Source organism: Mytilus californianus, unplaced genomic scaffold (genome assembly GCF_021869535.1).
Source record: "Mytilus californianus isolate M0D057914Y unplaced genomic scaffold, xbMytCali1.0.p SCAF_1, whole genome shotgun sequence".
NCBI classification, from domain to species: domain Eukaryota; kingdom Metazoa; phylum Mollusca; class Bivalvia; order Mytilida; family Mytilidae; genus Mytilus; species Mytilus californianus.
In genome coordinates, this window is record NW_026262581.1 from 43722430 (window position 1) to 43749437 (window position 27008).

General features: G+C 33.2%; 1 protein-coding gene and 1 long non-coding RNA gene across 2 annotated transcripts in view; one reads left to right on the plus strand and one right to left on the minus strand.

Annotated features, from left to right (window-relative positions):
- Positions 1-23127, minus strand: part of LOC127702942 (CD209 antigen-like) — a 118511-nt gene extending 95384 nt beyond the window's left edge. The window contains exon 1 of the mRNA XM_052207264.1: positions 22997-23127. Coding sequence (XP_052063224.1) covers positions 22997-23081 — 85 coding nt within the window. The 5' untranslated portion in view covers positions 23082-23127. The remainder of the gene's footprint in view (positions 1-22996) is intronic.
- On the plus strand, positions 5571-7151 carry LOC127703718 (uncharacterized). Its single transcript, XR_007983016.1, has 2 exons — positions 5571-6315; positions 7089-7151. It is a non-coding gene; the product is annotated as an uncharacterized LOC127703718 (long non-coding RNA).
- Positions 23128-27008: the final 3881 nt, after the last annotated feature.

Genomic DNA, 27008 nt, shown 5'->3' on the forward strand with positions numbered 1-27008 from the left:
ATTGACTATTCTTTCGTATCTAAGTGAGAGAAATCTCTTTTCTGAGAGTTTAGATTTTCGAAATATAGAAACTGGGGTTACTGCTACCGATGAATTTAACGTACACAACACTCAGTTAGTTGGAAAAAAACATTATTGAATCGATGAAAGATCAGGATGCATTTTCGATATCATTTAAAAGAAGCATGCAAGTGAAAACTTTGAATGAAAAGACAAAAATCAGAACACAAGGTGACACCCTAAATGTTAGTTCTCAGCTACTTTTTCAGAGATTGATTACCGCCGCTAAACATGTCACAGATGATGTATCTAAAATCTTTTCATACGAACTGAGTAACTTTCCATCAGCGATGTTTGACAGGGTCCGACACTTACGGTTGTCCGATTGCCCGGGGCAAGCTAATGCCGTATTCGGACAAGTAAAAACATCATCTTGGTTGTCCGATCGGGCAAGTGAAAAAAAAAGTGTTATATGATTAAAATTTCACAAAATCAATAGTGTCTGTTGTTTTGTCCATAGATTACTCAGTGATAACACCGCACGGTCGAGTAAAGTGGTCTTAACCCCCCTTCAATGCGTATATTTCGTCAATTGTTCGCACTGAATTCCCCATTTTACCAAAAATAGATCACGTTTAAAAATATTGGCCAATCAGGCGGCCGCGGCGTTGCTTCGTCATTATCGTTATCCATCGGGACACCACTCGGGCGTTTCCGACGCACGTGTTATTCCCACCGACCAATGGAAAGCGGAGGTCTATTTTCGTTGTTCTAACTTTATAATTTGACATCGGATGTGTATTTCCCTAAGATGGAAAAACGTAAAAGCTTGAAAGAGAAAATGAAATTAAACTTTAACAAATTTGTCAGTTGTTGTCAGTTTATCAAGAAGGGTTTTTTGAAATGGCATTTCTTAGATAAATTATTATGAAATAAGTATCTCTATGTAAATGATCCAATAGTATATTTTCATACTCCATAATCAATTTACACCCCATATACATGATAACTATATTTTATCTGCATGTACTACATTACAACCACAAAAATAGCATGTAAAAGTTTGGGCATGTAGATTTCACTTTCGGACAAGTAAAAGTAATAGGGCACTTGCCCAACTGGACAAGTTGGTATAAAAGTTAATGTCGAACCCTGTTTGATACATCAGGTGCCATGCGAGAACCTCAAAAATAAAACCTTGCTGAAGCTTTGTGGGCAATCGGTGATTGTTCAGCGGAATATGAGACTTCTTCAACTGATGTTCAGTACGTTCTTGATGGTGGATCCTTGTTGCATCGCATTCAATGGCCGATAGGTGTAACGTTCGGAAGAATTGCTGACTTGTATGTTGATCACGTCTGTAGAAAGTATCACACAGCAATTGTTGTTTTCGATGGCTATGGAAATGGACCCTCTACAAAAGACCACACTCATCAAAGACGAACAAAAGGTATAGTTGAAACCAAAGTGCTATTCAAAGAAGACACTCCCTTTAAATCAAAGAAAGAACAGTTCTTAGGAAATGTAGAAAACAAACAAAACTTTATAACACTCTTGCTGAACGCTTCAAAAGTCAAAATATTGTCTCACATCATGCAGAAAGCGACGCCGACGTATTAATTGTTCAAACTGCAGTTGAGAGTGCAAAATCTACAACGACTGTCCTAATTGGTGAAGATACGGATCTTTTGGTATTGTTGTGTTACCATATGAACTCTCGCAATCACAACATTTTCTTTCAATCTGAAATGAAACAGTCAACTAAAAAAAGTTCAAGGTATGGGACCTTAAGAAAACAAAGAAAGTTCTTGGAGAGGAGTTCTGCAAAGTTCTGCCGTTTGTCCATGCAATTTCGGGATGCGATACAACCTTGGGACTTTTTGGAATCAAAAAAGGACAAGCCGTGAAGAAGGCACAAACAGATGCATATTTCATGGAATGTGCAAATACATTTACCGATACCATGTCTAAGGAGGAAGTACTAAGAATTGGCGAAGAAGTAATAGTGTGTCTATATAATGGAGTTGAGCATGAAGGCTAAGATCTGCTACGCTTTCGAAAATTTACATCGAAAATAATGACCAGTTCAAAATTTGTAGAGGTACTTCCCCCAACATCGAATGCAGCACAATTCCATATTCTAAGAGCATTCTATCAAATGAAAGTCTGGATTGGCGAGGACGTTAACTTGAATGTAAAAGACTGAGGTTGGTTAATCGATGGAAACATGTACCTACCTGTTAGATCTAGCTTGCCTCCTGCTCCCGAAGATCTCTTGAAAACAATTTATTGTAGATGCAAATGTAACTGTGATATGAAACGATGTAACTGTAGGAAGCATGGTCTTGAATGTTCTGTTGCTTGTACAGAATGCCGGGTCACAACTTGTTGTAATGGATGTACCCCGAACTATGATTCAGAATCTGATGATTAATCAGCTTATCATGCATTGAAATACTACTTCTGATATAATACAATATTAAATAAGTTTGTTTGTAAAAAGAGTTCTTAGATTAATAACAACTTATATAATAGATTTAGTAAACTGAACTAATTTTGAGACAGGGGTGAATTTTGCGTATTGACAAATGTTTTTATATACTTTACCTATTATTCTAGCCAATATTAACATAAGACAAGTGTTTCAAATGACTTTTCATATCAATTTGCATCACTAAATAGTTTGGAAATACAGTTTCTACATCGATATTGCATATTCTAACCACGTTTGCTGTCTACTTTTAAATTTAAGAGAGTATAGGGAAAATCCCAGTTTTCATTGATTTTCTGCCAAAAATGCTTATTTTCACCCAAAATTGCAATAATATTGCATTTGATTGTAAACAATCGTATTGGTAGCGAAGACAGCAACGTTTATTTCTGATTAACTTAACCAATTTTGCTTGTATTTGATAGAAGAGTGGGATGGAGGTTATTTCCAGTTTTTCACGATTTTTATTCAAAATCCACATTTTCTACCCCAAAAAATCACTAAATGCCTTCCTGGATTTATGGCGATTTTTTATACAAAAATAATTGCACCTTCATCTAGTCAATAAACCCACCACTTTCTAATCGACAATTTAACCAAGTTTGGTTTCTATCAATTACTTTATGGTATTGTAGGAAATTTCCCATTTTTTCATGATTTTTTGCCAAAAATGCTTATTTCCACCCATAATTGCAATAATACTGCATTCTATTGAAAGCAATCCTGTTTGAAGCGAAGACAACAGCATTTATATCGATTGAACGTAACCAATTCTGCTTGTATTTGATAGAAGAGTGGGATGGAGGTTATTTCCAGTTTTTCACATTTTCTACCCCAAATAATCACTAAATGCCTTCCTGGATTTATGGCGATTTTTAATATGTGAATAAGGACACCTTAAACTATTGAATAAACACTAAAAACTTTCTGTTGCAATTAGTTCTCGGTCAGGCTATTTTTGGCGCAGATTGACTGGACTATATCGGAATGGTTATGTAAACGGTGTTATAAAAACGAATCGACAAGAAAAGAAAATAAATATACCGTTTGCCTTGTCAATACAAAGGTACTAAACAGATCCAAGATCTAAGATACAGTCAGCAAGGATTTGGATGATAACGACATCAGCGAAACAGAATTAGCAGCCGGTGTTAAAGGTTTGAACTTTTACTCTGATAAAAATACAAGCTGTGACAACTGTTGACTACATTTAGCGAGGATCTTCCTGCGCATGCACCATAGTCCCCTCACTCAATTTACCACTCCGCTACGCTTCGCGTTGCCTACTAATTCAGGGTTCACACCAATTCAAAGTCGTAAGAATCATACCCCCTTTGCAAGTACTGCATGCTATAGTGGAAAACCTTATACTGCCGATGTAGGTTTGATTTCCGCGACCGCCCGATCTCTTTGATCAGCCGACTGCACGCGCAAACATAATCTTCTCACCTCCGTTGTCCAAAATCAAAGGGTGCAATCAACAGTTTTTTTCTATGACGTCATATTTTAAGGGACCATGTCTAAGTGACCCTTAGTGGTGGAATGGTTAATAAAGATACTTGTATAAAACTAGATATCACTGGAATCCGAATTGTCTCTAGTTTATATTGAAATAAAAATATAGTGTACTTTTAGTATAGTAAAAAAGTTCTATCCAGAGAAAATGGGGAAAAAGTTGCCTAATCTGAACATAAAAAACCTGAAATCAGCTCATGTGCATACCCATGTAAACATGATACAGGCACATTTCCCATAATCAAAACTGTATGAAATTCATAGGTTTTTACCTGGCCTTTAATAAAAATCATGTTTCAGGGTACGGTTTCCTGCTTCGAAAAGAGCTACAGTGGCTGCAAATAAGTTTTCAATTTTCACTGCCAAAACAACAGGATGTTTACAGTGTTGTCTCCCCTCAAAACATGTATATTTAATCTAATTTTTAAAATTATTTTAATCATTTAACCTGTTTAAATTGAAAGCTAATTAACTAATTTATACAATCAAATACAAAAAACATGATACTTTTTCACCAATTATATGAATAAAAAGGGATTTCCCTCCATGGTTATTTTTAGTCGGGGAATAACCCCTAGTTTTTTATACGAAACTGTTTATAGCACCCAAAGTATACTTGCCCCATCTTTTACTCATTTTGGCAAACCCCTGACGTATAAAAATATAACACATATAGCTGATCCTAAACTAAAATACCACCGAATCTGTATATGGGGACGACCATTCAATATTCGTTTTGGGGAGTGGGAGAGGGTTTTCTGCATAGAAAATAGTCATTTCCAATTGTTGCTGCGCGTCGTTAATCTTTTTCGCTTTGCCGTACGATAATTTATTTTTACATTTGAACAAAACTATTTTCAAAATTTTGTATTGCAGAATATTCATTATCATCCTGTCTGGTGCAAAAGTATTTATTTTCAGGTTCTTCCAAGGTCAGATATTAATTTTTAAAATAATTCTGTCTCTCCCTCTCCCCTGAAAATCATTTGGCCGTCCCATAAAACGTGGCGTTTTGAGCGTAGATTATGATTCTGTCAGTTATTTTTGTTTGATCAAGAACCAGTTTTTATCCAACATAGTAAGGCATATAAATGACACGATTACTTTGGTTTGAAGATCAATCCTTTGGGGGGATTGGTGTTGGGAACTGAAAATATTTCGGTCTTATTCCAATATGCTCTTTTTCCATTGGCAGCCACAGTTTTCTCCTTATTTCCGGACCACCCAGTGGTCCATAGGGTCAAGACACCAGAAGCTTAAAGATCAAAATTATTTTGAATAAACAAAAAGTTTTATAATTTTCGAGGCCTCATTTCAGATTTTTTAACATAGCGCCACTCAAAACCTTGCGCAAACGATGCGTCTGTTTCTCCTCAACAAGACCTATATAGCCATACCCCGTGACACCCTTCATTATTTTTCTCTAGACGCCATGGAATAGGCCAACCCGCCTGTATTTTCTCAAAACATTTCAAATTTCGACCCCTTGTTTCAGATTTTTTAACATAGCGCCACTCGAAACCTTGCGCAAACGATGCGCCTGTTTCTCTTCTACAAGACCTATGGCAGATTTTACAATAAAAAGGAAGTATTGCTTTTTTGTATCCATCAAAAAAGGTATTGCTGAAACTTTGAAACAGAGTGTGAAATGAAGTAATGCATTATTTTATTTAATAAAAGGTGTCTTTCTGAGTAAATAAAAATAAAAATCACCCTGTGTTTATGTTTTTTGTTAGAATTAGTGGGTTTTCAATTTCAAAATATTGGACATTGAATAGACATTGTGACCTACTTGACTGACATCTAGCTTATTTGGAGTGGAATTTTAAAGTATTATTATTAAGTGGAGCCTAATAACATGGACTTATATTTTAATAAAAAGTATTCTTTTGTGTTTTAATTATAATTCTAAGGCACATTTTTATTGGTAAAGGCTAAAAAAGGTAATTTAAAAATATTATTGCGAACGTCACATCTTTTTCGTCCATTGTGGTATGTTACGATCGCAATTTATTTGTTGGTTCTCAGACGGCCCGTTGTTATTTTTAACTCGGGTTTTATAAATAATTGATATAAATAGCAATCACATTAAATTTTGATGACGAAAGGGGGTCAAAGGACTTTCGGAATCAATATCATTGGCTGTTTTAGTTTTTGCGAACGTTACTGCTCTACGTTTCCGTCCAAATCAATGTCACATGAGCAATATATATTTAGATCTGTAACTCTCCTGTATAGGAGTTACGATATCGCCCTTTGCAGAAATGGATGCGGAGCCGGTTCCCTCACATAATGGGAAAGCAAAGAAGGTAAGTTGTCTGTTATATCGTTACACGAGGTCCTTTATTGTATTCCGTCCATCAAAAAGACATTCGCAACAAAACGTTGAATCAAGTAATGTCATTTAAATGTCACATTAAGAAACTTTTGTTTTGGTTTTTCATCTCCCAACGAGATTTGACCATATTTTACGTACAGTTGAGTCTTCTAGTTCATCAAAATACATTTCTTTTAATAATTTGATGCGAACGGTATAACATGGACAGATTTTTATGTAGCGATCGTTACTTTGGGACAGTATATTGTTGATGTGATGTTATATAAGAAAATTAAAACAGTCTAATATAGTAATGAAGGGGCGCTCATTACTATATATATTTGAAGGTAATAGTCTTTCCTTTTCGAAGAGCTTCATACCACATCTTCTATTTTTATAATAACAACTTAGTTCATTAATTGCCAAAATTAGTCCAGTTCTTAAAATTGTCAAAATTGGCATAAAAGTCATTGCTCACAGACAAATTTACCAAATGGTAAACATACATTTGATTTTCAGGGGTATCTTAGCATAATCTTGGGTAATCATTAAAAGAAGATGGTAACTTGAACTGTTCTAGCTATAATTAATGATGACAACATATCTTTAATTACCATATATACTGAAAGCATTCGGCAAAAAACTATGTCTTGATTGAAGTAAATTTGAAGGCAGTACTTCAATACATTTTAAAAATTTTAATAGTTGTTCATTTTTTAAATTGTATTCATATACCAGTAATATTTTCAATTTATTTTCTTTCAGATGCAGTCCTCCAGAACTAACAGAGACGATAAATTTTTCAAACATTAAAATATTTTTAAGCTTCTTAGTCTAGGCAGTATTTTCGACTTTTGAATGCAAATGCATCATGAATTAAATGGGCAAAGCAAGGTGTTCTGAAGACTGCAAAAGACTTTCTTTACCAAAATCCATGGTGAAAGTCATTGAGGCATTGATCACTATGGTATTTCCATCTTCAATGCGAATTGATTTGAAATTGTTCATTCTTCTGTTGTTTGATGTTTCTTGGTAGACATTACATGGGCATTTTGGCTTGTGCTTCATAAATAATCCATATCCCCCTTCTGTTTTGAGTGCCAAAGGTTGCAGGTTAAATTCGTAGCCAGATAAAATAAGACATTAAAATTGGGTCTTTGCTGCTTCTCATCCAAGCCAAAAGCATCTAGGAGTAAAAGCAAAGGTCAGCTTACAGAGGCAACATAGTCTGTATAATGTGTCTTTGTGGAAAATCCATCTAAGCGTGTCGGTCTAGTACAATGCAGAGATCATATTACATCAACTTGTTCTCGTCCTGATGTGCACATACTAGGTTGACACTGGACGTTAAACAATAATTAATCCATCCATCCATAAAATCTGGTGTGTCAGTCTGGTACAAAGAACAGTTCTTATTGCATTTGGTACTCATATCATATCAACATCTCAGTTCACGACTAAAGATATGAACAGATCTAGAAGAATCATTCAGTTACATCTGAAAACTTTTTCGATAAAGATATCATGAATCTTATTTTTCACCTCCTGTAACAATTTTGGCCCTATTTAGTGCGACCCATCTAGATAGCAAATTTTCTTAATGTATTACTGAAGAAGATGTTGCTAATGTTACTATTACAAATTGGTTTCTTGTGTATTCATTTGATACAAAGTACACCTGCCAATGACATTCTGTATATTTAGATATTCTAAACCAGACTGTACAATTTAATTACTCAAAGCATTTATAAAGCACGACTGTGTGCATACATTTTATTTTTTAAAGATGCTGTTGCTAATGTGACATGTCCAAATGTCGCTAACGTTACTCATTTTTGTCTCCGTCACATTAGCAACAGCCTTAATTCAAAACATGTTTTCTTTTAAGAATCTGGCACAAATTAAACTAGTAAAAAGTAAATATTGGCAACACATGCAACTTTATACTTATTCAATTCTTTTTACTGTGTATTAGATGTCATTTACTTTGAAAAACATAAACTTTTGTCCCATTTTCCATATGTCACATGTCCATCATCTTAAACATATTTTTTTTCCACTAATATATTAGAAATAGTAATGTGAAAGATGCTGAATATCTTCCTAAACCCTTTACCTTTCAGAATTTATTTTGGTTTTATTGCTGGTTAAAGGCTTTAAACCAAAATTAATGAAATTTTGGACCAGGGTGCAAAATGAGAAAATGTGGGTATCCTGTTTCCTTGGCAACCATTCAATAATCTCTTACATTATTTACTCCTTTTTTGAAGAATTATGATCTACTGATAATAAATTTTCAGAAAATATAATTTTTTTTCGTGTAATGCCTTCTTTAATTATTTATCATGGAAGTAGGAGGCAGAACACAATACTGTAAAATCTGCCCTATATAGCCATACCCCGTGACACTCCTCATTATTTTTCTCTAGACGCCATGGAATAGGCCAACCCCCCTGGTTTCTTTTCAAAAATTTTCAAATTTCGACCCCTAGTTTCAGTTTTTTGAACATAGCGCCACTCGAAACCTTGCGCAAACGATGCGCCTGATTCTTTTTCTACAAGACCTATATAACCATACCCGGTGAAACCCCTCATTATTTTTCTCTAGATGCCATGGAATAGGCCAACCCCCTGTTTTTTTTCAAAACTTTTCAAATTTCGACCCCTAGTTTCAGATTTTTGAACATAGCGCCACTCGAAACCTAGCGCAAACGATTAGCCTGTTCACCTCTATAGACCTATATAGCCATACTCCGTGACACTCCTCATTATTTTTCTTTAGGCGCCATGGAATATGCCAACCCCCCTGTTTTTCTCAAAGATGAAAGAATGTCAAATCAACGGGAAAAATGTAGATTTAAATGAGCTAAACAAAATTTTCGAAGAGGTGATTTTAATGGAAAAACAAGGAAAAGAAGATTGTAATAACAATCCTGTAAAAGATTTAACTAAAACGGAACAATTAAATTCCGGTGATACATGTACCATTAAAATATCAAGTTCCGATAACAACACAATAAAATCAATAAAAGATCGGGAACCGTCAACTTCGTCAGTAGCTACAACTATAGATACTCCAGATGATATACAAGCAAAAATTAAAGATATACATCCGACTAATTCAAATGATAGAAGCACATGTTCAGATGAAATTGGTGACAAATTACCACATTTAAATATTCAAGACTTCATTACAACAAATTAACTACTGTTGTAACACATTTAAAAGACAAAGTTGAAGAATTAGAAATATCTATACAAGCAAGCAATTTGTCAAATGCGAGTAGCATGCAAATTGTAAATGACCGCATGACAGCTTTGGCAAAGGTGCGCAAACAACTTGATCAACAGTCAGTGGATAAAATGCAGGACATTGAAGTAGAAATTCAAAATGTTAATAAAAATTTGGATAAAAAAAGTTAACATGTTACAAGGAAAAACACAGAGCATAAGTGATAAAATAAAACTGTACGAAATGGAAACAGTTAAATTGCAAAAAAGCTTTACGCAGGCGGAAAATCTCAATAACCAATGTACCCAAATGTTAGATGAAGATCAAACGATTCCAAAAACAACATTTGGAAATATATTACAAGAACCGGAACATGAACAAGAACAGCTTATCTATGAAACAGAACAGCTAATTAATGCTGATTTGATTAACGAGCCACAAAATCCTATGTACGACACACAACTGAAACTGCCCTTATCAGGAAGTAGTGTTTTAATTGCAGGAAGTTCTGTTCTAAAAGGAATAAACCCATCTAAATTAAAAGAACATATAGATATTCATGTTCACAGAGGAGCAAATGTTTTAGATTTGTACGATGACATAAGAAGTATGGATTTAAGTTCATACAATACAATGATAATTCATGTCGGGGGCAGTGATGCCAGCAGCAAAATGAATGTACAACAATTTGTGGACATTTACCAAGAAATTATTAATAATGAAAGAAGTCAAAACTGCCGAGAAATTGTTTCTGGAATATTGCCAAGGTTACAATGTGATGTCACTGAATTTGACAGAATCCTAAAACAAATGTGTCATCATAATGATGTCAAATTTATATCAAATTATGAATCTTTTGTGTACAAGGATGATCATTTAGCTAAATCATTTTACACTATAGATGGCATTCATCTTAATAGATATGGAACAATAAAGCTGTTGACAAACGTAAATAAAATAATTAAAGTATTCAAGGGAAAACCGCTACAGTATCATTCAAACCAACAAAACAGAAATAGATTCCAAAGTTCCGGTTCTCAATATTACACAAACAACTTAAGAAGGAGCCCTATAAAACAAAGATATCAATCACGGAGTAACATGAACACAACAAACAGAAGAAATTTCAACCATTCAGGAATCAACCCCAAAAACGCAAAGGACAGGAATGATCTCGATATGAACTCTCGTGACTTGTGGGGAAACAAGAATGAGCTAAATAGACAAAATGTAGATAGAGCACCGTTTTTTGGCTTCCATTTACCAAATTCTGTACGTAAGTCAAATTATATTCAGAGGTAGCATTTAGCTTGTTCTGATTTTTCAAACAGATATAATATTTTAAATCTGTTATGTGATCAATGTAGTAGTATACAATGTACATGTAATATAAAATACATTAATAATAATAATTGGGGAAAATTTCAAGAGTAGTAGAAAGAGTTAAAATAAAACAAATAGTTCTGTAAATAGAAGTAGAAATAATGAAGCAAGTTGGTTATTTAAAAAAGGTTTTAAACTAGGTTGTTTAAATATTCAACATTTACAACCAAAAATTGAGGAAATAAAATTCCTATTTAAATATGAACAATTATTTGATATATTTGGTATGGTAGAAACATTTTTAAATGATGAAATTGGTGCCGAAAAATTACAAATTGAAGGTTACAAAATAGAAAGAAAAGATAGAAACGATATTAATGATGGCGGAGGTGTGATTGCGTACATGCGAAATAGTGTATGTCACCAGAGAAGAATCGATTTAGAAATAGGTGGCATTGAATCTATATGGATTGAAATTAAATTTACAAACACAAACTCTATTATAATAGGCATTTTTTATTGTCCACCGAGTTCATTGCAATCTTGGATTGATTCAGTTGAAATAGAAATATAAAATAAAAATAAGCGTCAGCAGAAAATAAAGAAATTATACGTTTAGATTTCAATATAAACTATTCACATATAGATCATACAGTTGTCGGAAATCAAAAATGGAAGGACTGTATTAATTTGTATGGTTTACAACAAATTGTACATAAACCAACAAGAGTAACAGATAAATGTGCAACTACCATAGACCATATTTATACTACCGATGTAGACCATATTATAGAAGTAAATGTGCCTAGTTATGCTGTCAGTGATCATCATTATCCTGTTTGCGTAACAAGAAAACTTAACCCAAAAATATCAAAAATGGAGCATTTATCCATAGAATATAGATCATTCAAACAATTTGATAATAATAAATTTATTCAAAATTTAACAAATACTCCTTTTCATCTCATTGAATCCATTGGAGATGTTGATGATGCAGCTGATTTTTGGTATAATCTATTTCTGAGCACCCTAGACAAGCATGCTCCTAAGAAAATTAAAAGGGTGAAAAATACTCAACAACCAGAGTGGTGGACTTCTGATATAAATAGCGCTAGACACCAAAGAGATTATTTTCATAGAATTGGAGATATATATAATTATAAAAGTTGGCGTAATAAGGTTACATTTTTAGTAGAACAGGCAAAGAAAAATTATTTCCAAAATGCTATTTCAAATTGTAAATATACTTATAGTTACTTATAGTTGATTTCCAGTACAGGACCCCTCAAGGTTCCTCTTCATCAGACTCATAATTTAATGTTTTTCTATTAGTATTTTGTCCGTGACTTCCGGATATTTCTGCTCTGTAGTCATTATAGTATATCTCTTCGTCTGACCAAAATTTGTCTAATCGGTTTTTAAATGCATTTGTTGATGGTGACTTTGTTATTTTATCTGGTAATTTGTTCCAGGTTTTAGCAATTCTAACAGAGAAAGAGTGTTTACGGATATTTGTTTTGAATCTTTGATGAATGACTTTATTACTGTTGGTCCTGCTACTGAATCTGTGTTGAGAATCATCTGCCGTTCTTAAAAATGAGCTTACTTCTTTGTCATAGTATCCATTCATTGTTTTGAAAGTTTCAATCATATCCCCTCTTATTCTCCTATACGATAATGTTGGTAAGCCTAGTTTTTTAAGTCGCTCTGGGTAGCTCATGTCTTTGAGACCTGGTAATTGTTTTGTTATCCTTCTTTGGACACCTTCTATTTTGTCGATATCTTTTTTCCTGTATGGGGACCAGACTGAGCTGGCATAATCTAGGTGGGTTCTAACCATGGTTTTGTACAATGGCATGAATGTCTCAATTCCCAAGTACTTAAATGTTCTTCTAAGAACTGCAAATATAGAGTTGGCCTTGTTCACTTTTTCACTTATGTGATTTTCAAAGGTGAGTTCTGAGTCAATAAGGACTCCTATATCTTTTTCCTCTGTAACTTGTGCTATTGGATGGTTTAGAAGACTATAGTTTGATGGTTGGTCAGTGCTATTAGATTTCTTACATATTTTCATATATTTACATTTTTCCGGGTGAAATTTGAGTAGCCATTTATCACTCCAGGATTCCATCTTGTTAAGGTCTTCTTGTAGAATTTGTCTGTCTTTCTGGGTTTTTATTATTCTAAAGATCTTGGTATCATCCGCAAATAGGTATGCATCAGAATCCACTTGGTCTGGAAGATCATTTATATATAGAACAAATAGTAATGGTCCTAGTACTGATCCTTGGGGTATCCCAGATGTAACGTTAGCCCAGTCTGATTCTTCACCATTCACTATGACCTTTTGTTTCCTATCTTTTAAGAAGCTTGTTATCCATCCTACTATATCTTCACTGACACCTAGATTTTTGATTTTGGCTATTAATCTTTTATGAGGTACCTTATCAAAGGCCTTCATAAAATCAGTATATATGCAGTCTATGTCTAAACCTTGATCTAATGCCTCTGTCCACTTATCAATCACTTCTAATAATTGAAGACCAGTTGACCTCCCTGCAATAAATCCGTATTGCTTTTTAGAGAATAAGTTGTTCTTTTTCATATGCTCTATAATAAATTCACGCAATATCTTCTCCATTATTTTGCATACTACAGATGTCAAACTGACTGGTCTATAATTTTTGGCTAGTGACTTATTACCCTTTTTAAATATAGCACTTATCATAGCATTTTTCCAATCGTTAGGTACTGTCTTACTTTCAAGTGATTGATTATATATTATACATAAAGGATTTGCCAATGATTCAGCGATCTCTTTTAGCAGCCTAGGGTGTAGTTTGTCCATACCTGGAGATTTATCTATTTTCAATGCATTTAAGTGTTTCAGCACTACTTCTTCCTTTATTTTCTGATTTGACATTACATTAGTTACTAATACCGGCGTTGGTGATGGCACTACTCCGTCAGGTTCCTTGGTGAATACGCTGGAAAAGTATTCTACTAGTAATTTGGCCTTCTTGCTATTATCCTCCGTTTTATCTGATTTTGTGTCTTCTGGATCCAGGTGTAAATCCCCAATTCCTTCTTTGGTTTTAGTTTTTGACTTGATATAACTCCAGATAGCTTTTGGGTTTTCTTTAGCTTTTTCAGACAGATTTTTCTCATATTCCCTCTTCAACTTATTTACTCTACTTTTTACTTGATTCCTTATCTTATTGTATTCTTTCCTCACATCCGGGTCGTTATTATGCGTTATCTTTTTTGAGAGGATGTTTTTCCTTTTAATTTTATCTATGGTGTTTTTATCCATTGGAAAATTGTTTTTCCCTCTACCGATTTGTTTCCTTTCTTTTGTTGGTATATATTTTTTGTCCATATCTTGAATTATACTTAAAACTGATCTCCAATTTTCGATTATATCATTTTCTTTCTGTAGTAATTCTGACCAATTAATGTTATCTAGTTCTTCTTTTATTTTTATGTAGTTTCCTCTATTAAATAATTTAATTATTTTTGGTTTACTTTTAATATTTGTATAGCAACTAAAGTCAAATTTCAAAGTGCAGTGATCGCTTTTTCCCAGTGGACTTTGGTATTCTAAATTTGAGATCATATTTTCCTCATTTGTTAAAATCAGGTCTAGGGTATGGGGTGTATTTGTACCCCTCCATCGTGTTGGTCTTGTAACATGTTGAAATAAGAAGTTTTCTTGTAGATTCTCTAAAAATTTGTATTCATTACTTTCTGTACTTTCACCTGGTGAATTCCAACTGTCCCAGTTTATTTCAGGAAAATTATAATCTCCCATTAATAGGATATGTGAGTAGCCTTTACTACAAGCTTCAGTGGTAAGCGTATTTAATTGTTTAGTGTATTCCTGTGATCTGTTTGATGGTGTTCTGTATATTAGGCCTAATAATAGCTGGTCTGACTGGTTTAAATTAATCTTAATAAATAAGTTTTCTTGGAATTCTGTATTCATTTGGACCTGTGATGCGTCCAGTTGTTTATCTATGTACAATAAAAGACCTCTGCCTGTGTCAACGTCTAGGTTTTTACCAAACATGTTGTAATCGGATACATCGGCTAAAGAATATTCTGAAATTCCTGGTTTGTACCGATTATTTTTAGGTTTAACCTCTGTAATACCAATTATTTTTGGTTTATCGTCTCTTGTTCTTACTGTTAATTCAGGCAGCTTGTTGAATAACTGATCTGCATTTGTGTATATACAGCTTAATTTGGGTAAAACTGTAAAATTATCTGTTTTTACATTTTTAAAAACCTTTTTACCATTAAAATTATTTACATTCTCTTTTCCTCTTTTATCTTTTAGGAGTCTAGCTTCCTTAATTTGACAACCTTCCTTGCCCAAGGTGGGCCCCTTACTTTGAAATGGTAGTCCCCCGAAATCTCTTCCTCGGTTTGTCTTCTCGCTTGATCCCACAATCTTTTCTCTTGCTCTCTTTCTGCTTGGGTTAGGTCGTTACTGACGCCCACTTTTTCGTATTTTGGGTTTGTTTTTATATAATGGATGTTTCTAAATAGGGTGATCTTAGGTTCTGCACTAGGTAATTTTACTAGGATTGGTCTATTTAGCTTTTCTTTGTTAAATTTCCCAAGTCTTTTAACCATTTTCAAATTTTCCTTATCCAGTTTTATTTTGCAGTCTGTAAAGAGCTCGTTTAGTTTTTCTTTGTCAGTATTATCTCTTACTTCTTTGCTCTCGTCATCTATTTCAGGGATCCCAAAGACGATCAGGTTATTTTCTCTTGCCTTTCTCTCATTAATTTCTTCAAGAACATTTGTTACAGTCTCCTTTCTTGTTATAGGATTGGCTGCTATATCTTTCTCATTGTTTGTGGAATCGCTATCTCCTTTATTCTCGGGCTTATGTATCTTGCTTATTTCTTCTGTTATTATGGATTTAACTTTTTCCTCATTACAACTTTCTTCTATGATTGGTGCCTCTATTTTGCCAACTTCCTCTTGTACCATCAATTTTACCATATCGTCATTGCAGTTTTTTATTTCCTCTCTAACAATCTCCTTGACTTTATCCTCGTCACATTTATTTTCAACTGTTTTTTCAAGTAATGTAATTCTTTCCTCATAACTCTCCATTATCTGTTTGCACCTTCTTTCTATTTCAATATCGGTGACTGCATGTTGTTCCATGACTATTCTGCATTTCCCACAAAACCACATTGCATCTGTTTTACATAGCATGCTGTATTCCGCTTTTGTTTTCTTTAGACAGGTTATGCAGAAATGTTCCTTACACCTTTGGCATTCCATAAGTTGAGCCTCTGGCTCCCTGAAGATTTTGGTACATTTTGCGCATGTCCACGCTTCATCCTCATCTTGACTTGTTTTTTGTGACGGTTTGGGGCCTGTGGTACTGTTTTTTTCTGGTTGACGCCATACTTCTTACTTAATAAAAATAGGGCTTCCCTATTTTTTTTTTTTTTTTTTTTTTTTTTTTTTTTTACCTGACTGAGGAATTGTATAAGGCTTCCTTACACCAATTTATTTTGTAGTACTTTATTTTATTCTACTTATATTTAAAGAACAAGGCTACCCTATCCTTGTCTAAAGTTCGATTTCAAATGAAGCTAGACTATCCTAATTTTGACAGGGCTTCCCTATCACGTGTTTAATTTATTTTGGGACAAGGCTTCCCCATCCGTTTGACATAAACTGCACTCTCAAATGATAGAAATAGGGCTTCCCTGTTTCCTCAATAACTATCTCTCTTGACTTATTTTTCAGGACAAGGATTCCTTATCCTCCTAAAAAATTTTTAGCACTGACCTTTTTAATAAAAACAAGGCTTCCTTTGTTTTTATTTCTCCTTGTTGTATATATTCCTTTCCCTTACTCAGAAGACAAGGCTTCCTTGTTTTCTGTTCACGTTTTAAATAAAACTAGGCTTACCTCTACGTAATAGGGCTTCCCTATTACTTTAAAAAAAAAATTTTTTTTTTAATTTTTTTTTTTATTTTAATTATTATTTCTCTGTTAGAATATGCTTTTTTGCTTTGAATTTGAAGACAAGGCTTCCTTGTCTATGGAACTGAAGTACCTATCTATAGAGTCAATATTTCACTTCGTTATGTACAGAACAGGGCTTCCCTATTCTGTCTTGCCTCCCCAATAATTTACTATGCCCAGACAAGGCTTCCCTATCTGGGTTTATTATATATATATATATATAATAACAGTTCCCTTTTACTTTATGCAACTGAAACAGGGCTTCCCTATTTCAGTGACTCCTCCTTAACAGGTTTCAGACACTTCTAGGGATAGCTCCACCATTTTGTAAACCCATAGTTTAGCTAGCGTTCTATTTGGGTGGATGCCGTCTGACAATAACTTATAGTTTTTCCTGTACCTCACCCTGGTTTTGTTTTTGGGTTTGTTCGATATTATTTGGTCTTGTGAAAATCTGGGTGCTCTATACTTCTTATTAAGTAATTTTAATTGACTATTATAGTAGTCTACTTGGTAGCACAGTTCTTTATCCAAGCTACTCGCTTGTGTTACTGATCTAAACCCTTTTGACTTATCAATTACTAATGCCGGGTAATGCCTCTTGTTTCTTTCCTTTGTTGTTACAATTCTGGTACCACTATACTTTTTCACTACTAAGGAGTAGTTTGATGGTTTTTTCTGATTGTTGTTTTGTTCTAATATGTCTTTATTTTTCTTCCCTTCTCTGATTGTTTTATTAAATGTGGAGATTGAATAATATGGGCATTCAAGAAAGATTATAGTGACATATTTGAATCTTGTAAGTATTTTGTCTCTTAGTTCTCTATAGCCTGTAAGTATTGACTCTATATTTTGATAGGGGTAATTTCTTAGGTATGTGTATTTTCCCTTTGTGGTAATCTCACAAGTTCCAAACCAGATTAGAATAATTGGGTCTTTTTGTTTCAGTTCTTCTAGTTTTGCAAAGAGGTTTTTTAAGTGCTCATCAGTGGTGGCTGTAGTTCCGCTCTTGGCTATTATGTGGAACTTGTCACGGACGCTGTCTGGGACCACTTTATCTACACTAAACCCCTTGCTGTCCGTGTAAAGCACGGTTTCTCTTGAAAGGCCCTGCCTTTTAAATAGGTTATAAACCCTTTTGTATTCTTTTATTATCTTGTTCACTGACATGAATTTCTATTGTTTATGCAATGTCAAAATTCGGATATACAAAATTTCAATTTCAAAATGAAAAAAAAAAATCCAATATGGCGGCAACAGGCCTAGTGTCAATGCACAATTTTCAAAGAGGATTTTTCACTATTCGTCACTAATTAATCCATATTTACATTTATATACAGTTATTTATGGCTCATTTACTGAAAATATTTGACTTATTTGACAACTGACTCACAAAAACACACAGAAAACTTATCTTTTTTTGACTTTTTGCAGGAGCAGAAAAATCTTGACCATGCCGACCGGAAGTCACGTGATTTATTCTGACCATGCCGACCGGAAGTCACGTGATTTATTGTAAAACTATTTGGAAGTATGTCAAAAGTTTAAATCCCAAAAAATTACATAAAAATATCACGCATTTAGAATATAAAAATAGTGAAATTGAAAATGATGTTGATATAGCAAATACATTTAATGTGCATTTTACAAATATTGCTGAAGGTATAGTTGATAACAAATCATGTAATAATGATGAAGGTCCAAGTTTCGATGTACTCAACAAATTTGTGAAATCACAAAGTTACAAAGGGGTAGTGAAAAATTCATTATACCAGAAATGAGTATTTTAGATGTAAAAATGTATTTAAAAAAACTTGACAAGTCTAAAGCAACTGGTTTAGATGATGTTGGACCAAATATTTTGAGTATGTGCAGCGATGTCATTGCACCAGCTTTAACATATTTATTTAATCTAAGCATCAAATGTGGTAAATTTCCAAGTATTTTTAAAACTGCAAGAGTTTGCCCAATTTTTAAAAGTGGCGATGCTTGTAATCCTGATTATTATAGACCAATAGCAGTTTTGTCTTGTCTCTCCAAAATCATAGAACGACATATAGCTGATAGTTTGTATATACATGTAAATAGTATTGACCTTCTTAATACTACACAGTCAGGTTTCAGACCTAAACATTCGTGCACTACTGCGCTTACTAAATTAGTAGATGAATGGTTAACAAATATAGACAATGGAGAAATAAACGGAGTTATATTTTTAGATTTAAAGAAGCTTTTGATCTGGTTAATCATATAATTTAATTGAAAAAACTTGAATATTACAATGTTTCCAACTGTACACTAGACTGGTTTCAGTCATACTTGTTTGAACGAAGTCAACAAGTTAAGGTCAATAACATCATGTCTAATACTAAATGCATAAAAACTGGTGTACCACAAGGCTCTATCCTTGGCCCCCTGTTATTTATTTTATATATCAATGATTTGCCACTGAACATAGAAAATTCATTAATAGAATTTATAAGCAGATAATTCTACATTACATAGTAAAGGTAATGATATACTTCAGTTAACTGCTAATCTTCAAAATGATATTTATGTAATTGAAAACTGGTGTTCGCAAAATTGTATGAAACTAAATGCAAAACAATGTAAATCAATGATTATTAGTTCAAAACAGATGCTTTATTCAACTGGGAACAGTTTAGATATCAATATTTCAGATGAACAAATATATAATGTAGATTGTGAAAAACTTCTTGGTTTATATATAGACAAGAACCTGAATTGGAATGAGCAAATAGATAAAATGTCATGTACACTATCAAATAGAATCAACTTATTACAAAAGATAAGAAAATATTTACCAATGCATATACATATTATTTATTTTAATGCTTATATTCTGCCATTGTTTGATTATTGTTGCCATATATGGGGAAGTTGTTATGAAAGTGGAATAAATAAACTTAATAAGTTATTAAAGAAATCTGCTAGGGTTATAGTAGAAGCTGACATAATGACATCCTCCAGTTTATTGTTTAATAGTTTAAACTGGTTAAATGTTGAAAAACTCATTCAATATCAAAAGGCAATACTTGTATTTAAATCATTAAATGATATGGTTCCTAACTATTTACAAGAAATTTTCATTTTACTGGTAATCAAAATTATAATTTACGTTCAGCTGATGTAAAACTATTAAATCTTCAAAAGCCAAAAACAAACTTTTTGAAGAAAAAATTTACATATTCTGGTTCTCAAATATGGAACAGTTTACCAAATGAAATGTATCTTTTAAAACAAAATGTTACAAATTTTTCATCAAATGTGCAAATTAATATGCTTTTTCATTATTATCTAGATACAATTGTATATGTGTATAATATGTCATTATCATATTGTATGAACTTATAAATATGTTATTATCATTTTGAGGAGTCTCAGGAAGATTAGTTTTAACTAATGGGATTATCCTCTTAAATTAAAGATTATTTATTTATATTCATTTATTTAGTTATAGCCATATCCCGTGACACCCTTCATTATTTTTCTCTAGATGCCATGGAATAGGCCAATCCCCCCCTTTTTTTCAAATATTTTCAAATTGCGACCCCTAGTTTCAGATTTTTGAACATAGCGCCACTCGAAACCTTGCGCAAACGACGTGCATGTTTCTCCTCTACCTGACCTAAATAGCCAGACCCCGTGACACCCCTCATTTTTTTTCTCTAGACGCTATGGAATAGGCAACCCCACTGTTTTTTTTTCAAAAATTTTCAAATTTCGACCCCTAGTTTCAGATTTTTGAACATAGCGCCACTCGAAACCTTGCGCAAATGATGCGCATGTTTCTCCTCTACAAGACCTATGTAGCCATACCCCGTGACATCCCTCATTATTTTTCTCTAGACGTTATGGAATAAGCCAACCCACACTGTTTTTTTTCAAAAAATTTCAAATTTCGCCCCCAACTTTCAGATTTTTGAACATAGCGCCACTCGAAACCTTGCGCAAACGATGCGCCTGTTTCTCCTCTACAAGACCTATATAACCATACCCCGTGAAACCCCTCATTATTTTTCTCTAGACGCTATGGAATAGGCCAACCCTCACTTTATTTCAAACTTTTTCTAATTTCGACCACTAGTTTCAGATTTTTTAACATAGCGCCACTCGAAACCTTGCGCAAACGATGCGCCTGTTTCTCCTCTACAAGACCTATATAGCCAAGAAATCAAGGGTAATCAAATTTTAACTCAAAATGGTCTATACATTATTTTTTCTATCACCGAAAGTTTCATTTCTGCAAATTTGTTTGTTAGTTCAATTAAACATAGGCATCAAAGGTGCTATTTTTTCAGGGTAGGACTACTTTTACATACGTTCTATATTGAAGTGGATGCATTGGTGGTCCAACACCTACAACCAATCCGTTAATAGATGCGGATTTACTGTGGTACTGAATGTTTCCATGAAAAGGGGTGTGGCTTGTTTTATAAATAGATATGGTAAATCCCATTTCATGATAGAGTTGTAAATAGCAATTTGTGGACGGAATTTCTGCAATAACCAAATATTTTTTTCTAGCGGCCGTTACTTTCTTTTTCAATTTTTCGGTTTTTAGATATATCGCCTTATTGTTCGCTGGCTTATTGTTCGCTAGCTTCAGCCTGGTGGTCTATGGTGCTGTCAATTACGTTTATGATAATTACAGTCACATAGGTGTGTCTAGACTATGTGAGTCATGTCTTTTTAAATCGGTCTGTAGTGATCATGTGTTTTGCGTCGTTGTTGGTCTTAATCTTTTTCAAGAGTTGAGTATTAGCGATTGTTATGGTCTATGGTACTGTCAATTACGTTTTTGATAATTACAGTCACATATATATGTTTGGACTATGTGTTTCATGTCTTTTCAAATCGGTCTGTCGTGATCATGTGTTTTGCGTCGTTGTTGGTCTTAATCTTTTTCAAGAGTTGAGTATTAGCGATTGTTATGGTCTATGGTACTGTCAATTACGTTTTGATAATTACAGTCACATAAGATATGTTTGGACTATGTGTTTCATGTCTTTTCAAATCGGTCTGTAGTGATCATGTGTTTTGCGTCGTTGTTGGTCTTAATCTTTTTCAGGAGTTGAGTATTAGCGATTGTTATGGTCTATGGTACTGTCAATTACGTTTTGATAATTACAGTCACATAAGATATGTTTGGACTATGTGTTTCATGTCTTTTCAAATCGGTCTGTAGTGATCATGTGTTTTGCGTCGTTGTTGGTCTTAATCTTTTTCAAGAGTTGAGTATTAGCGATTGTTATGGTCTATGGTACTGTCAATTACGTTTTTGATAATTACAGTCACATATATATGTTTGGACTATGTGTTTCATGTCTTTTCAAATCGGTCTGTCGTGATCATGTGTTTTGCGTCGTTGTTGGTCTTAATCTTTTTCAAGAGTTGAGTATTAGCGATTGTTATGGTCTATGGTACTGTCAATTACGTTTTGATAATTACAGTCACATATATATGTTTGGACTATGTGTTTCATGTCTTTTCAAATCGGTCTGTAGTGATCATGTGTTTTGCGTCGTTGTTGGTCTTAATCTTTTTCAAGAGTTGAGTATTAGCGATTGTTATGGTCTATGGTACTGTCAATTACGTTTTTGATAATTACAGTCACATATATATGTTTGGACTATGTGTTTCATGTCTTTTCAAATCGGTCTGTCGTGATCATGTGTTTTGCGTCGTTGTTGGTCTTAATCTTTTTCAAGAGTTGAGTATTAGCGATTGTTATGGTCTATGGTACTGTCAATTACGTTTTTGATAATTACAGTCACATATATATGTTTGGACTATGTGTTTCATGTCTTTTCAAATCGGTCTGTAGTGATCATGTGTTTTGCGTCGTTGTTGGTCTTAATCTTTTTCAGGAGTTGAGTATTACTGATTTTTATTGTCTTTGATACTGTCAATTATTTATATTTTTTAAAATTACGTTATTCTTGCAATCAGAATGGATTTAAGTTTCACATTCTGTATGAACTTGTGTTTATTTGATAGATGTTTATTTGTGTTATTCAACATGAGTATTGCTGAAAGTTATGTTAGAATGATAATATACAATAAATTTTGCTAAACGCAGAGTGTAAATAATGCTTACTTTCCGTTGTTTCTCTTTTCCACTTGGCTTCCACAATAATTGTACAAATCACGACTAAAAATGTAATCATAGCAACACGTGCCATGATGGTTTACTGTCTCCAGGTACGGTCGTGGTGATATTGTCTGAAAAATAGAGGATAAACATTTCAAATTATACTAGTAGTTTTCTGATTTTTGTATGACTATAAAATAGAATATCTATAAAAGAGGTATCATCTTTCTCCGGAAGCTTGTTAGTGTCAGGGTTTTAAGTCGTTATGAACTTATCGCGACTTATTAACTCGTTATAACGACTTAGCTTACTCGATATAAAGACTAAGCTAACTAGTTATAATGCCTTAGCCTAACTTGCTATAACGACTAAGTAACTCGGTATATAACGACTTAGTTACTCGTTTTACCAACTTAGCTAACTCATTATAACAGTTTACTACTTGCAGTGGTTCAAAAGGCTTTGAGAAATCGACTAGACATTTGGTTCACTAAAACATACCACTTAACTGGACCAAACCAAATTTTACTGGACCTTGCCCAATGTCCAGCGACTTTGGGAATGACTGCTACTTAGTTAATTCGTTATAACGAATGCTAAGTCGAGCATTTAAAATTGTTGAGGAAAGGTTTTTTGATAATAATTATTCTGGCTTAAAGCAAAAACTGAAAATAAAAAAAAACATGTGCCTTTGGCTCCATCATACGGTGTTTATATATCCCAACTCGTTCGGTATGCCCGTGTGTGTAGTGATGTCATAGATTTTAACGAACGTAATCAATGCATCACTGGTAAATTATTAAGTCAGGGTTTCGTTACCATAAATTACTTAAAACTTTTACTAAATTCTTTCATAGATACAAAGATTTGATTAGTAAATTTGGCTGTACCTGTAGAAAACTCATTAGAAATGGTATTTCACAACCTAAATTTTACGGTAATATTGTACTTAAAGCGCGGAAATCACTATGTGATCCGTGTAAACTCATCAAACCGTTAAACAAACTTATTAGTAAGGGTTATCGTACCAATGTTGTAATTAGATCTCTGAATATAGTTAACATTGGCACGAATATTGATTTTGTCATTAGCAAATTAAAACATAACTAAATTTGTATTTTCTTTTCAAACGGGATGTATAGACACACACACACACGTTCATTTTTATCTATAAAGAAGTCACTCCTAACTATCCTACTACCTGTCGATACATTTATTTTTGGCATTGCACAAGTCATGTCTTCTTTGACTGTTCATGACGTTAAAATACTAAATCCCTGGGATGTGTTTTAGTTGATTTTAGTCTCTGATGCATGATTTTTTATTATTAATTGTTTTGGCTTTTAACTAGCTGTCAGTAACTGCGAGTACTCTCAAATCGTACTTTCTTGTTAATTTGACCTGTTGATACTATTTGTAATGCTTTTTTGTTATTTAATGTTAACATGGATCTTGTCTATATACCAGCTTTGATTATTTGGAATTACTACAAATTTTCACTTCTTCGTACTATGAACATCAAAATTATTTCATTTCTCCTTATAAACTGTTCTTGCACCTGTACAGGAAGTTTTATCTAGCACTAATTGTATAGTTTTATTGTTGATATTCACCCCATATGTACCAAGTGTTAGATTAGTTTTATTGATATAAAGAAATTTCTTGGTATTCCTAAACGGAAGATTTTATACACACAGAAGAAGAAGTATACTAACTGACGACATTTTACCTACTGTAAATTCAGAAATTATTGCTTGCATTTATTATTGCGATTTTTATACGACCGCAAAAAATTTTTGCAGTCGTATATTGGTATGACGTTGGCGTCGTCGTCGTCGTCGTCGTCCGAAGACACATTGGTTTTCGCACTCTAACTTTAGTTTAAGTGAATGGATCGCTTTGAAATTTTACCATAAGGTTTAATACCACAAAAGGAAGGTGGGGATTTATTTTGGAGGTTATGGATCTCTGAAATTGTACTACAAGTTTCCATACCACAAAGGGATGGTTAGGATTTGCTTTGGGGGGTTATGGCTCAAACCGTTTAGGAATTAGGGGCAAAAAAGGGGGAAAAACAAGGTTGTCCTGGTTAATGGACAAATACTTTAGTACAAAACATAATTTAAAGCAGTGTAAGGGAGATAAATCAAATACATCATTGAAATTATCTCCCTTACACTGCTTTTAAATTATGTATAAAGTAATGGTTAACGAACAATTAAGATAATTTAAAACAGTGTAAGGGAGGTAATCCAAATACAACGTTTTGGTTACTTCCCTTACACTGCTTTTAAATTATGTTTAAAGAAATGCATATTTATAAAGGAAGACCAGTAAAAATATCTGCAAATGTTGCATCTTTTTTTTTTACAAAAATATCCATATGAAAGATTTGACACTATATTTTAAATTCTATTTTAAAATAGATTAAGTTAGCACTATGGTAAATTTAAATGGGTAATTATGGTTGCAAACTCCATTGGAAATTTGAATTGAGATTATGACCATATCTTGAGGTTTCAGATTTCAGAAATTAAAAAGAATTATTCTTCAAATATTATTTTTTTTTTCAAATTTCAAATATTGAAAAATTTCAAGAAGTAATCTTTAATTGCACAGTATGGCGCATTAGATTTGTAAAATCTTTGACCACATTTATTTATTTGTTATGCCAAATCTAACCGTGTATTTATATTTTTAATTTTGGGTCCCGTTTTTTAAATTGGTCTACATTAAGGTCCAAAGGGTCCAAAATTAAACTTAGTTTGATTTTAACAAAAATTGAATTCTTGGGGTTCTTTGATATGCTGAATCTAAACATGTGTTTAGATTTTTGATTATGGGCCCAGTTTTCAAGTTTGTCCAAGTTGGGGTCCAAAATTAAACTTTGTTTGATTTCAACAAAAAATTAATATATGGGGTTCTTTGATATGCTGAATCTAACCATGTATTTTGATTTTGGACATTGGACCATAATAGGTAAATTAAAAAAATTCAAGTTCTTAGACCACATTCTTTCTGTGTCAGAAACCTATGCTGTGTCAAATATTTAATCACAATCCAAATTCAGAGCTGTATCAAGCTTGAATGTTGTGTCCATACTTGCCCCAACTGTTCAGGGTTCGACCTCTGCGGTCGTATCAAGCTGCGCCAAGCGAAGCATTTTATTCACAAATGGACTAAATTACAAGTTAAATTATTGCGATTACAAAAAAATCTGCATAAAGATCTATAATTCAGTTATTAGAATGCAAGTTCTTATTATTGCTATATTCACCCTGTCACATTATTTGAATTAATGAAAACCTCACAATAATTTCTAAATTTACAGTATCACAATGATCCAGCTTAATATTGTTTTGTAAAATTAAATATGCACTCAAATTGATACAGATTGCAACAAAGATCTCAACCTCATTTCATGGATCAGTGATCAAGGTTAGAGTTACCTGATTAGGGTTGTTTATCAGATACTGTTAGCAATAGGTCATTTGTCAATGTCATGTTTTTTGTGTTTATGTCTGTTTTTTCTAATACTTAAAGTACATGTAGTAGATAAACTATATGTATGCAATGATTCACAAATGTAAGGAGTACATGTCTGTCTGGCAGTTGTCATTGACCACATTTGCATGGTTTATTGGTCAATGGTAAGTCCTCTTTTAACATGCTACATTGTGTAATCAGTAGGTCATTATATTTGGTATATGGTATGATTATTAAATGTATATATTGAAATATTAAGTAAAAAGATGTGATATAATTGTAAATGAGACACTCCACAAGAAACCAAATAACACAGAAATAAACAACTATAGGTCACCATACGACCTTCGACAATGAGTAAAACCTATACTGCATAGTTGGATATGAAAGGCCTCCAAATGACAAATGTACAATTTAAAACAATTCAAATGAGAAAACTAACGGCATGATTTATGTACAAAATAATGAATGAAAAACAAATATGCCTGTCTTGTAGGGTTAATCTGAACTTAACCTCATTTTCATGGTTTTG